The sequence below is a fragment of the Palaemon carinicauda genome, chromosome 4 (assembly GCF_036898095.1).
Source record: "Palaemon carinicauda isolate YSFRI2023 chromosome 4, ASM3689809v2, whole genome shotgun sequence".
Classification (NCBI taxonomy): Eukaryota; Metazoa; Arthropoda; class Malacostraca; order Decapoda; family Palaemonidae; genus Palaemon; species Palaemon carinicauda.
The window spans coordinates 93488273-93501734 of NC_090728.1; the positions used below are offsets into that span (position 1 = coordinate 93488273).

The window sequence follows — 13462 nt, forward strand, 5'->3', positions numbered from 1 at the left end:
CTGGCATTCTGACATCTAAGGTCATTGATGCCAATATCATTTGTTATAAATAAATTAAGAAAAATTCAATTTAAAACAATAAAAGTAAAGATGTTCTTATAAAAGTTGAATAGCTTTAATTAGACCTGCTTCTGAAAAAAATTTAAAAATACTGTCAGCATGATACAACACATCATGGCCAATATGAATCTGCCATCCTCACCTTGACCCTAAAACAGATATCAATTTCTTAAGCTGCTAAAAGGGGGGCATTCGGTCAACAAGTGCCCCACTATCAAGGGGACTGGTTTTCCATATGGTTAATGCAGATGTCTTGCAAATGTGGCTCACTACGGGTGCCTGCATTATGGCTGTGATCAGTTGCAACCATGCCATAAGCCTGTGCATTAGAGAGCAGAGAATCCACGTACAAATATGCAGCTTTATGAGCTTTAAAAAGTTTTAAAAATCATATTAATGATAACATCATCTTCCTGATAAAAAGATTTATCAAAATTGTGTACTGTATTGTGGGAATCATGGCCCCTTCAACAACCCTCCTACAGCCAATATCAAAATCTTTATAGCTTATTTATGTGTTATAAAAATCAATTCTATAAATTCTATTAGTCAAGGTCTAGATTATGGCTAGGTGAACTATTTTGGGGGCCTATAGAAAGATCTTTAGTTTTCATGCATGCATAAGCATATATGAAACCCTCTACCAGTTTATGAAATGATTTTATCACAATCCTGACATTTTTAAAATTAAGTTAACCTAAGTTTGTCACTGCTAAGACATTAAGCAAAGCAAAAGGAAACTTGTATTCGCCCTCAGCTAAACTTGAGAGATATTTGACTAGCAAATCAATTCTTCCATTCTCTTCCCACCTTGTTAATACATAAGAAATGATGAGAGTAACAACAGGAATACTAACATTACAGTACTTTCAGGTACAGCAATACCATTAAGCAAAAAATTAACACAAAGGGGATAGGAATACAGTAGAAAAAGGATTTTATGTTATTCCATAACAGAATTGTGATAAAAGATGTGTTTGGGAAACTAGTAAAGGGTTCCAAATACAGTATTGTTGTTAGTCATGTTCTAGATTTTGACAATAAGATTGATTTTCATAAAATAATTTATACAGACTTTGATATTGGCCGTAGGAGAGTATTTCAAACGGCCCTGACTCATGCAATACACAATTATAATAAATTTCTTAATCAATTTAGCATAACTATGCCCTCTAGAGAATATAGCTAGCCACTAATGAACCTACCTCTAAATCACTTAATTTAGTGAACACATTTTTTCGATGAACGCTATCAGCTGGAATTGAGAGAGGTTGGGTTAAATTAGTTGTCCCTGTTAAAATTAACATCATCCTTTTCCAGTTGGTGCACGCCACCTGCATAAAGAAAATATTATTAAAATTACGCACTTGGAAAGACATTTTTAATTTTGTCTTAGTACTGCTAATGGTTATTCAAATAACATGGGTCTGGTAAGATTTAAACATGTAAAAAAATGAAAAAAAGTTCCAGGACTTATAGCTAAGTTTTTATACATACATACACATACATATACCAAAGGCACTTCTCCCAATTTTGGGGGGTAGCCAACATCAACAAATGAAACAAAAAAAAGGGGACCTCTACTCTCTACGTTCCTTCAGCCTAACCAGGGACTCAACCGAGTTCAGCTGGTACTGCTAGGGTGCCACAGCCCAACCTCCCACATTATCCACCACAGATGAAGCTTCATAATGCTGAATACCCTACTGCTGCTACCTCCGCGGTCATCTAAGGCACCGGAGGAAGCAGCAGGGCCTACCGGAACTGCGTCACAATCGCTCGCCATTCATTCCTATTTCTAGCACGCTCTCTTGCCTCTCTCACATCTATCCTCCTATCACCCAGAGCTTTCTTCACACCATCCATCCACCCAAACCTTGGCCTTCCTCTTGTTCTTCTCCCATCAACTCTTGCATTCATCACCTTCTTTAGCAGACAACCATTTTCCATTCTCTCAACATGGCCAAACCACCTCAACACATTCATATCCACTCTAGCCGCTAACTCATTTCTTATACCCGTTCTCTCCCTCACCACTTCGTTCCTAACCCTATCTACTCGAGATACACCAGCCATACTCCTTAGACACTTCATCTCAAACACATTCAATTTCTGTCTCTCCATCACTTTCATTCCCCACAACTCCGATCCATACATCACAGTTGGTACAATCACTTTCTCATATAGAACTCTCTTTACATTCATGCCCAACCTTCTATTTTTTACTACTCCCTTAACTGCCCCCAACACTTTGCAACCTTCATTCACTCTCTGACGTACATCTGCTTCCACTCCACCATTTGCTGCAACAACAGACCCCAAGTACTTAAACTGATCCACCTCCTCAAGTAACTCTCCATTCAACATGACATTCAACCCTGCACCACCTTCCCTTCTCGTACATCTCATAACCTTACTCTTACCCACATTAACTCTCAACTTCCTTCTCTCACACACCCTTCCAAATTCTGTCACTAGTCGGTCAAGCTTCTCTTCTGTGTCTGCTACCAGTACAGTATCATCCGCAAACAACAACTGATTTACCTCCCATTCATGGTCATTCTCGCCTACCAGTTTTAATCCTCGTCCAAGCACTCGAGCATTCACCTCTCTCACCACTCCATCAACATACAAGTTAAACAACCACAGCGACATCACACATCCCTGTCTCAGCCCCTCTCTCACCGGAAACCAATCACTCACTTTATTTCCTATTCTAACACATGCTTTACTACCTTTGTAGAAACTTTTCACTGCTTGCAACAACCTTCACAACCTTCCACCAACTCCATATAACCTCATCACATTCCACATTGCTTCCCTATCAACTCTATCATATGCTTTCTCCAGATCCATAAAGGCAACATACACCTCCTTACCTTTTGCTAAATATTTCTCGCATATCTGCCTAACTGTAAAAATCTGATTCATACAACCCCTACCTCTTCTAAAACCACCCTGTACTTCCAAGATTGCATTCTCTGTTTTATCCTTAATCCTATTAATCATTACTCTACCATACACTTTTCCAACTACACTCAACAAACTAATACCTCTTGAATTACAACACTCATGCACATCTCCCTTACCCTTATATAGTGGTACAATACATGCACAAACCCAATCTACTGGTACCATTGACAACACAAAACACATTAAACAATCTCACCAACCATTCAAGTACAGTCACACCCCATTCCTTCAACATCTCAGCTTTCACACCATCCATACTAGATGCTTTTCCTACTCTCGTTTCATCTAGTGCTCTCCTCACTTCCTCTATTGTAATCTCTCTCTCATTCTCATCTCCTATCACTGGCACCTCAACACCTGGAACAGCAATTATATCTGCCTCCCTATTATCCTCAACATTCAGGAAACTTTCAAAATATTCCGCCCACCTTTTCCTTGCCTCCTCTCCTTTCAACAACCTTCCATTTCCATCTTTCACTGTCTCTTTAATTCTTGCGCCAGCCTTCCTTACTCTCTTCACTTCTTTCCAAAACTTCTTCTTATTCTCTTCATATGACTGACCCAATCCCTGACCCCACCTCAGGTCAGCTGCCCTCTTTGCCTCACGTACCTTGCGCTTTACTTCCACATTTTTCTCTCTATATTTTTCATACTTCTCTATACTATCACTCTGCAGCCATTCTTCAAAAGCCCTCTTTTTCTCTTCCACTTTTACCTTCACTCCTTCATTCCACCATTCACTGCCCTTCCTCATGCTGCCTCCAACAACCTTCTTGCCACATACATCACTTGCAATCCCAACAAAATTTTCTTTTACTAACTTCCACTCCTCCTCTAAATTACCAGTTTCTCTTACTCTCACCGTGTCATATGCCTTTTTCAACCTTTCCTGATATTTACTTTTACTCCCGGTTTTATTAGCTCTTCAACCCTCACTAGCTCCCTTTTACATCCACCTACTCTATTCCCCCACTCTTTTGCTACAACTAATTTTCCTTCCACCAAAAAATGATCAGACATACCGTTAGCCATACCCCTAAACATGTGCACGTCTTTCAATCTTCCAAACATTCTTTTAGATATCAACACACAATCCATTAATGCCCTTTCTACTACTCTTCCATTTGCCACTCTTACCCATGTATACTTATTTTTATCTTTCTTTTTAAAAAAGCTAGCACTTATTACCATCTCTTGTTCAACACACATATCTACCAGTCTCTCACCACTCTCATTTTCACCTGGTACGCCATACTTCCCAATGACACCTTCTACCTCTCCAGCGCCCACTCTAGCATTTAAGTCACCCATGACAACTACATAATTCCTTCTACCCAGTCCTTCTACACACCTAGTTAATTCATTCCAGAACTCATTCCGCTCTTCTTCACTTTTCTCACTACCTGGCCCATACGCACTGACAAACACCCAACATTCCCTACCCAACCTAACCCTTACCCACATTAACCTAGATGATATCTCCTTCCATTCCACTACTTTACCTGTCATCCATTCACTCAGCAATAAAGCCACACCCTCTCTCGCTCTTCCCCTTTCAATCCCAGACACTCTACCAGACATTTCACCAAACATCACTTCACCCTTTCCTTTCATCTTTGTCTCACACAAGGCCAATACATCCATCCTTCTACTTCTAAACATACTTCCAATCTCACTTATTTTACTCTCTATCGTACTACATCCACGCACATTCAGACACCCCAAAACTAGAGTGCGGGGTGCAGTCACTCTCCCCCCAGCTCCACATCTTTGTTGATGCCTCATAGGATTTTTTATACAGGAGAGGGGGTTCCCAGCCCCCTCGTCCCGTCCCTTTTAGTCGCCTCTTACAACACGCAGGGATAACGTTGGCGCTATTCTAATTGTTTTTATGTATTAACAGGCATTATGCATTCTTTCTCAGAGTTCCCTTCCAATACCAACTCATAAAAAAAGTGCAGCATTTTCCCTCTATCACTCTTGACCCAAAACTGTCATCCTTTATCTTTATTATACATTGCTGCTTAACCTCTTTTAAAAGTTTTATCATCAGATTGGCAATGGTGCTGAATGGTCTCACAGGCAACAGCACCATCCCATATAACCCAAATTCATACATTAAATCTATCTTCATGACAACAGGACCACACATTAATGTATTTGTGGGCTCAAGCCAGGTTGTTCTGATGGTAGGTTCCTTTAGGCAGCTTTCCAAGGGATATTTAGCTACAGTGATACTCCCAGAGAATTGACCATAGGTCTCCAGAATTCTAACTCCCCTGGCACAAGTATCCTTAAGAAATTTCTTAAGGATATCGCATAATATCAGGGAACGTATTTCTTGACACGACACATTTCAATCTTCACCCCGAACAGAGTTTTCGCTCTGAGGGGGAAGAGTGGCGAAAATGAAGGGGAGCCGTCATCAAGGTTACCCGGTGGATCCCCTTCCCGTACTACTACAGCGCCCAACATGGCGACCCATTCCTTTGTTAGTAGCGAATTAAGCACGGTGTATCTCCCGCTTGCTCTCGGTGTTTGTGTTACTAATATTCGGGATTTATCATGCATTCTCCAGCATCTTCAGCCTTTGGAAAGTTGAGTATTTAATCTTTCCTGTGTATAATTTTTAGCTCCCTTCTCACAGTTACATTAGCATAATTTAGATGTGTTTATCGGAGCTTAGCCGTCCATCGGAGGCGCCATTTTGGACGCTGTCATTCGCCATATATGCCTTATTTAGTCAGTAGAACGACGTTCCCGGTAATTAGCTTTAATGAATTATAGCTATTTAGGACAAATTATTCTAGTGAAGATAAGATCATGCACGTATATTTCCTCTTCTATGAAATGTGTCGATCGTATACGACAGTGTCTCAGTGATGTACCGTAGCCGAGATCTCGACTCGCGCTAGGCTAGCCTAATGCGTTTTGGTATACTTTCGTATATTATCCCCGTTTACCCTCTTGTATCGTTTTATCAATTCAATAGGAGATAGTATATCTCCTAGAATTATTTATATAATTCGATACTTGTCTCTTTTAGAGATTTAAGGGTAAACCCTACCTTCCCTCTGAGTGTCGCCATTAGGCGACAACCCTATCTTGGTCTTGCCATAGAGTAGTGTACTCCGGCTTGACTAGGCTAGTGTTTTTCTGTCTTCCCTCTTTGCCGGTGAGTATCCCGGCTTTGAATTAAGACAGTAACTCAAGAGTATTCAGTCTTGATGTCGGCAACTCTACCGCCGGGGGAATAGTCACTCCCCTGTCGGTTTACAGTTGCAGACATAGGAAGCCTGACTTCCCTAGTCCACAACCGAAAGTGGTAGTACATTGCCGCCACCTTCTCCCTCGTGGTCTAGAAGACATGTCTTGTTTTCGGCAAGGTCTTGGGCTGAGGAATCGATATTTTTCTGCCGCCCAAGACGGCGCCGGTATAGAAACGATGTTTTTGAGTTTGTGACCGAAAGTGGGTGGCAATTGTGCCGCCTTCTTCTGACACGAAACACAAGACCCTTTTTCCTTCCCCTCTCTGTCCTTTAGCGGTAGTCTAGCCGTCGCAACATCTTTGGCCGGTATTCTACAATTTCCCCGCTTGTCGGGTGGATTGCGATGCCGACCGGGCTCCTACATAGGCGGCTTGATTGCCGCTTCGACTTTCCCCCTAACGGATGCAAGGCTCCGGGAAAGGTTGTGCCGGCCATGACGGCTGCCGGTGGGAGACCCTTATAACTTTGAGTGTTCTTTAGTCCTCTCTTGGACTGCCCTCCACAAACCCTGGAACCGGCAGAACAGCCGGCAACAGATTCTGTGGCTGGATGGAAGCTAGAATGATACATTCCCTCCTTCCATTTGAACCCTCATTCTGGAAGAAGGCAGTAGGGACAGTAGCCCCTACAACCCTATTTGTTGTACTCAAGTATAATAATAAGGTAGCCCTTCTCTCCATGCTTTCTCTCTCTCTGTCGGCTGGTGCCGTCAGGTACTAGCCTAGCCGGCAGCATGCCGGCAGAACTACAGTATAAGATTATACAGTAGCCAGTATTTTTGCAGTATAGTACATACTGCAGGCAGAAAACTATAGTATATAATATACTGTACAGTAGTTTATATTTTCCAACATATTCTCTGTGTCCTTTCACAGCCCATTGTTGAGATCAATTATAATATTGAAGTAAAGTATTCCTTCAATAGCCTGATGAGCCATAGGTCATCAGAACTTAATATTCTTACCCTACAATATTAATATTCCATTATGGAAGGGTTAGTGCTAGTATACACTAATTTTCGCTCTAGAGATTAGAGCTCTTCCACTCTAGCTTTTCGTTAATAAGGAAATTCTAAAGTGGAGGACCCCCTTCTGTCTGTGTCGACATTCCAGCCTGTGCCGTCAACGTCTTCGGCTCCTACCCCTCCACTAGATCAAGCAGTTATGGCCCAGATCACGATGCTAATTGACTTTCTACGTAAGGAAAACGTAGATATGCGGAAGGAATTCCGTGAAGCAACCCGCATAGTTACTTCTCGTGGGTCTTTCATGCGACCTAAAGTGTCTGACCTGCCACCATGCTCCGAAACCAATCCCTGGAGGTATGCAGAGTTTATGCCTATCACAAATGGGAAACTCTACATTTTGGAGAAGATGGGGGGCCATCCCCCTGGACGACATCCAATTCTGGCCAAACTTTGTGGTTTACCCGGAATGTTTCATCCAGCTGAAGAGTGAGTCAGCATCTAAGGAAGAGACGGAACCAAAGGAAGTCAGGGTTTTAGACCACGACAAGGCACAGGCTCTCTTGATGAGTAGCCCTCTGGAGGCAGGGTATACCAACTCTACAGAGTTTCTGCACAGAGCAAGAAACACCCTACTTTTCTTGCTCCTTCTTCAAGAGCTTTCCCCTTCTCGTCGAAAGCTCTCCAAAGTGTGCTGAAGGCAATTGATGCAGGCAAACCATGTCCTACGCTAGAGGAGTGTAGGCCATTGTCTCTGGCCTTGCCCACAGATGAAAAAGATTGGAAGGAGGTCCACCTAACCTTCTCAGCTTGAAACTCGATGCGGACATCGCAGGACAGCAGTTCAGCGAGAACCTCCCGAAGTTGTCGGACTTTCTCCTGAGAAGGGAACAGGAGACAAAGGAGAGACTAGCCGCCTCTCTTTCCCTCCAGAGCTGCATGGAGATGTGTGCAGGCGTTGCTAGCACCCAAGACATGTACACAGTCCTGGCCAAGATGCACATGGCCACCCTAGTCAAGGACTTATAAACTTTTGTGAAGGCCAGGAGGGCCTGCAGGGAGTTTGTGTTTGCCAATGCAACGGTTAAACACGAACCCAGGAAGCTGATTAGTTCCTGTATCTGGGGCAAGGACCTCTTCCCAAAGGAAGTAGTCCAAGAAGTCGTCGCAAAAGCTGCCACGGAGAATAGGAATCTTCTCCAAAAGTGGGGCTTGTCTTCTAAGAGAAAATCTTCCCCTGATGCTGGTCCCCAACCTAAGAGGAAGACGAAGAAGCCAAGACTACCTTCTCGACCTGTACAACATCCCACGGTCACCATGACCACGATGCCCCAAGTGGTTGCTCAACCACAAACCACCTTCCAAGTGGTGTCTTAACAGCTGGTAGCCCAGTCACCAGCCTTCAACCCAGGTTTTGAGAGGCACACCACTACCTTTCGCCCGAAAGGAAAAGGATCTAGACGGGGCTCCTCAAGAAACCCCTCACGAGCTAGGGGAGGACGTGGTCAGGTGGCAAACCCTCAGGACCATCCAAGCTATGAGATGCTCTAGGTAGGAGGGAGACTCCTCCACTTTCAGAATCGTTGGACCTTTGATCCCCGGGCCCACAGCCTAATCAAGAATGGACTAGGATGGAAATGTAACAGATCTCCACCTTCATTTCCTCAGTTCTTCCAACACTCAACCCCCTTACTGGAAAAATATACCTTAGAACTCTTGAACAAAAAGGTTATAAGGAAAGCAAAGTCCATCAAATTCAAGGGAAGGCTGTTTTGTGTTCCCAAGAAGGACTCGGACAAACTCAGAGTAATTCTAGACTTGTCTCCACTCAACAAGTTCGAGAACAAGTTCCGGATGTTAACCCTACAACACATAAAGGACCCTGTTACCGAAAGGGGCGTACACAGATGCTTACCGGCACCTTCCAGTCAGTCGCCCCCTCTCCTCCTACCTAGAATTCAAGCTACAGAAGACAAAGTATGTCTTCAGAGCCATGCCCTTCGGACTAAACATAGCCCCAAGGATCTTAAAGAAACTTGCGGATGCAGTTGTACAACAGCTACACTTAGAAGGCGTTCAGGTAGCTGCATACCTGGACGACTGGCTGGTGTGGGCAGCATCCAAGACTGCTTGTCTGCAGGCAACCAAGAAAGTGATCCAGTTCCTGGAACATCTGGGATTCAAGATCAACTACAAGAAGTTTCGCCTCTCTCCAGCACAAGAGTTTCAATGGTTGGGAATCCATTGGAACTTGCAGTCACACCGCCTCTCCATTCCACCAAAGAAGAGGAGAGAGATCGCGGGTTCTGTCAAGAGACTACTGAAATCCAACAGGATCTCAAGACGCCAACAGGAAAGAGTACTGGGCTCTCTCCAGTTTTCACCAGTAACAGACCCAGTGCTAAGAGCACAGCTGAAAGATGCATCAGGATTCTGGAGAAGATACGCATCAAATGCTCGAAGAGATCTACAGAGACCGATACTGACCTTACTACGATCGCTTCTGAAGCCGTGGTCGAAGGTCAAGAGCCTAGCAAGGACTATTCCCTTACAACCACCTCAACCATCGGTAATCATCCACATGGATGCCTCGACGGAAGGATAGGGAGGTCATTCCCATCAAAGGAAAGTTCAAGGGACCTGGTCATCCCTGTTCAAGACCTTTCACATCAACATTCTGGAGGCCATGGCAGTCCTCCTGACGTTGAAGAAGCTATCCCCTCACAGATCAGCCCCAATCAGCTGGTCTTGGACAGCGAAGTGATAGTGAGATGTCTGAACCGACAAGGCTCGAGATCGCCCTACATCAATCACGTGATGTTGGCCATCTTTCGCTTGCCAAGAAAGAAAAGATAGCACTTAAAAGCAGTTCACCTACAAGGGTTCCACAATGTGACGGCGGACGCTCTATCCAGGCTAAAGCCGATAGAGTCAGAATGGTCCCTAGACGCAGACTCATTCTCCTTCATCTTGGAAAAAGTCCCAGAACTGCAGATCGACCTCTTCGCAAGGAGCGACAACAAGAAACTACAGTACCTCGATACGTAGCCCCATATGCGACGGACGCCATGTCCCTCGATTGGAACAGATGGACTCACATCTACCTGTTCCCAACAACTAATCTCCTGCTGAAGGTCCTCAACAAGCTGAGATCCTTCAAGGGAACAGCAGCAGTGGTAGCCCCCAAGTGGCCCAAGAGCAATTGGTTCCCTCTGGTGATAGAACTGAAGTTGAGGCTGTTTCCTCTACCAAACCCAGTTCTATCCCAACTGGTTCAGAAGTTGACTGTCTTCACTTCATCACAGAGAACCCAAAGCCTTCATCTCATGATTTTCTCGCCTTAGCAGTCAAGAAAAGATTTGGGATCTCAAAAGACAGTATCGACTTTATATAAGAATACAAGTCAAAGTCAACCAGAAGACAATATGAATCGTCTTGGAAGAAGTGGGTCGCTTTTGTTAAAGCAAAAAAGCCGACGGAAATCTCGATAGATAGACTTCTGCCTGTCCTTCTTCATCCACCTTCACGAACAAGGCTTGGCCTCCACCACGATAACTACGTGTAAGTCAGCTTTGACTAGACCTCTTCTATACGCCTTCCAGGTGGACCTGTCGAACGAAATCTTCAACAAGATTCCAAAGGCATGAGCTAGACTTAAACCAGCAGCCCCTCTGAAGCACATTTCATGGTCTTTGGACAAAGTCTTGCACTATGCTTCGAACTTGAACAATGAAGACTGCCCTCTAAAGGATCTAACACAAAAAGTGATATTTTTGTTCGCTATAGCCTCAGGGGCTAGAGTTAGTGAAATAGTAGCCCTATCAAGAGACGAAGGCCATATTCAGTTCACAGAAGTGGGAGAACTGAATCTTTTTCCCGATCCTACCTTTCTCACCAAAAACGAGCTGCCCACCAAAAGGTGGGGTCCCTGGAGAATCTGCTCTCTGAAGGAAGATGTCTCTCTATGTCCAGAAGAGTGTCTAAAGGTCTATCTTCGAAGAACTACAAACTTCAAGGGAGGACAGCTCTTCAAAGTCGAAACCTCAGGATCAAACTTATCCCTGAAACAACTGAGGGCGAAGCTCACCTACTTCATTCGCAGAGCGGATCCTGACAGTACACCCGCAGGTCATGATCCGAGAAAGATTGCTTCCTCGCTGAACTTTTTTCAGTATATGGACTTTGATAGACTCCGCTCATACACTGGTTGGAAATCCTCTAGAGTCTTCTATAAACATTATGCGAAGCAATTACACGAGCTGAAACACTTTGTGGTGGCGGCAGGTAGTGTTGTAAAACCTATCGTCTAGTGCTGCGATGAATAGTGAACTGTTTGGGACTTTTACAGTTTGGGTGAAAAGGTGTTAACACCTCTCAGTATAATACCTTTTATTAAGGGTCACCCTGGTGCCTCTAGGACTGTTCTTTAAAGGTGTAGAATCAAACCAATAACACCAGTGCCATGTGTACACTCGTACGCAGTGTTGAAATTCATCCAACATTTACAGTGAAATTATCTTAATAATTTTACAATGATTTTGAGTGGCAATGTTTTAATAATATATTTCTTCCCTTACAGGTGATAAATATATATGTACTTTAGAATGTTGGCTGGAATGGATATGATTCTATTTTAATACATTCGTTGTTATATTTTTGTTGTCTATACAAATAAATATGTAAAATGTATTTGCGTCTCATTCGCCCCAATAAGTAGCTGAATAAAAATAGCCAGAGTTTCTTACTTATTTTTCCTAAAAATAAGGTAATCACTTGAAGGCGCCTATACATGTGAACATAAGTATGGTAGCTAATTACATTTGTTCCTACATATATACAAACCTTTTCGCTTCTATAGTCAGAGTTGACAATTTCCCTGCAGGGGGCAGGAAGCCCTAAGATTGCTCCAAGCTTACCGGATATGACGAATAATGGTACCGTCATATATTTATGTGGTCTGGGTGACCATATAGAAGCTGACTCAAGGTTAAGGCACTTATACAAACACACAGATATAGTACTTTCAAGTAATTCTCTGGTAAGCTTCCATCAGGACGACAAGGCTTGAGCCCAAAAAACGGATTCTGAAGCAAAGCCAAAAATCTATTTTTGGGTGAGATGGCCATGTCGTCCTGATGGACCCGCCCTCCTTTTCTAAGAAAACACTTCCCCACCCGAAAATACTCTATCTGTAGCCATCCATGCTTAATTGCTACAAGGAATGGGTCGCCATGTAGGGCGCTGTAGTAGTACGGGAAGGGGATCCACCGGGTAACCTTGATGACGGCTCCCCTTCAATTTCGCCACTCTTCCCCCTCAGAGCGAAAACTCTATTCGGGGTGAAGATTGAAATGTGCCATATCAAGAAATACGTCCCCTGATATTATGCGACATCCTCAAGAAATTTCTTAAGGATACACGTGCCAGGAGTTAGAATTCTGGAGACCTATGGTCAATTCTCTGGGAGTATCACTGTAGCTAAATATCCCTTAAAAAGCTGCCTAAAGGAACCTTCCATCAGGACGACATGGCCATCTCACCCAAAAATAGATTTTTCCCTTTGCTTCAAAATCCGTTTTATGCCAAAAACCTAAAAAAATTAAGGATAGATCTCAAACTAGTTTCAGTTCTCACCTTAGGAACATAACAATATAACAGGTGATTCTTGTCATCCACAATTAAGTTGCTGAGCATCGAAGGATTATTCAAGAGTTCCTCTGTCATGGGATCCTCTCCAGTTGTAGGGATGCCAGAACTGAGAATGCCATTTGTTGCAGCACCCTGCCTTAAAACATCACGGCAAAAATGGTCGACGATGACCTTCCGTCTCTTCATCTCCTGGCTCGTCCGGGTCCACGATCTCGACTCTGTAATATGGGTTAATGTTAAGCTTTTGCATATCTGCTAGGAAGAGTAATCTTGTAATTCACTACATTCTTATTTTCCCACTTTTATCTCGCCGAAGATGTGTGCAACAGCAAATTAGAAACAATCAATAATAGTCACTGGAAAAGCCAAAAGATTATTAGTGGAAAGATGTCAGGGCTATAATTGATGCAGAGAATAAAATAACATCAGTTGAAAAATACAAAACTATTATTGACTACCAGAAATATGTATTATTGTACTGAAGGATCTCTTTTCAGTCTACAATATTAAACCACATGTTACACGACAACCAGTTGAAGATTATTAC

The 13462-nt window shown here is 43.2% G+C and overlaps 1 protein-coding gene across 3 annotated transcripts in view; it reads right to left on the reverse strand.

Annotated features, from left to right (window-relative positions):
- The window catches only part of LOC137640064 (carbohydrate sulfotransferase 11-like), a 102464-nt gene that overhangs the window by 23626 nt on the left and 65376 nt on the right, over window positions 1-13462 (reverse strand). For all 3 annotated transcript variants that reach the window (XM_068372492.1, XM_068372493.1, XM_068372494.1), the window contains exons 3-4: window positions 12901-13133; window positions 1266-1394 (exon numbers count right to left, since the gene is read on the reverse strand). In XM_068372492.1, the coding sequence (XP_068228593.1) occupies window positions 1266-1394; window positions 12901-13133 (362 nt within the window). The remainder of the gene's footprint in view (window positions 1-1265; window positions 1395-12900; window positions 13134-13462) is intronic.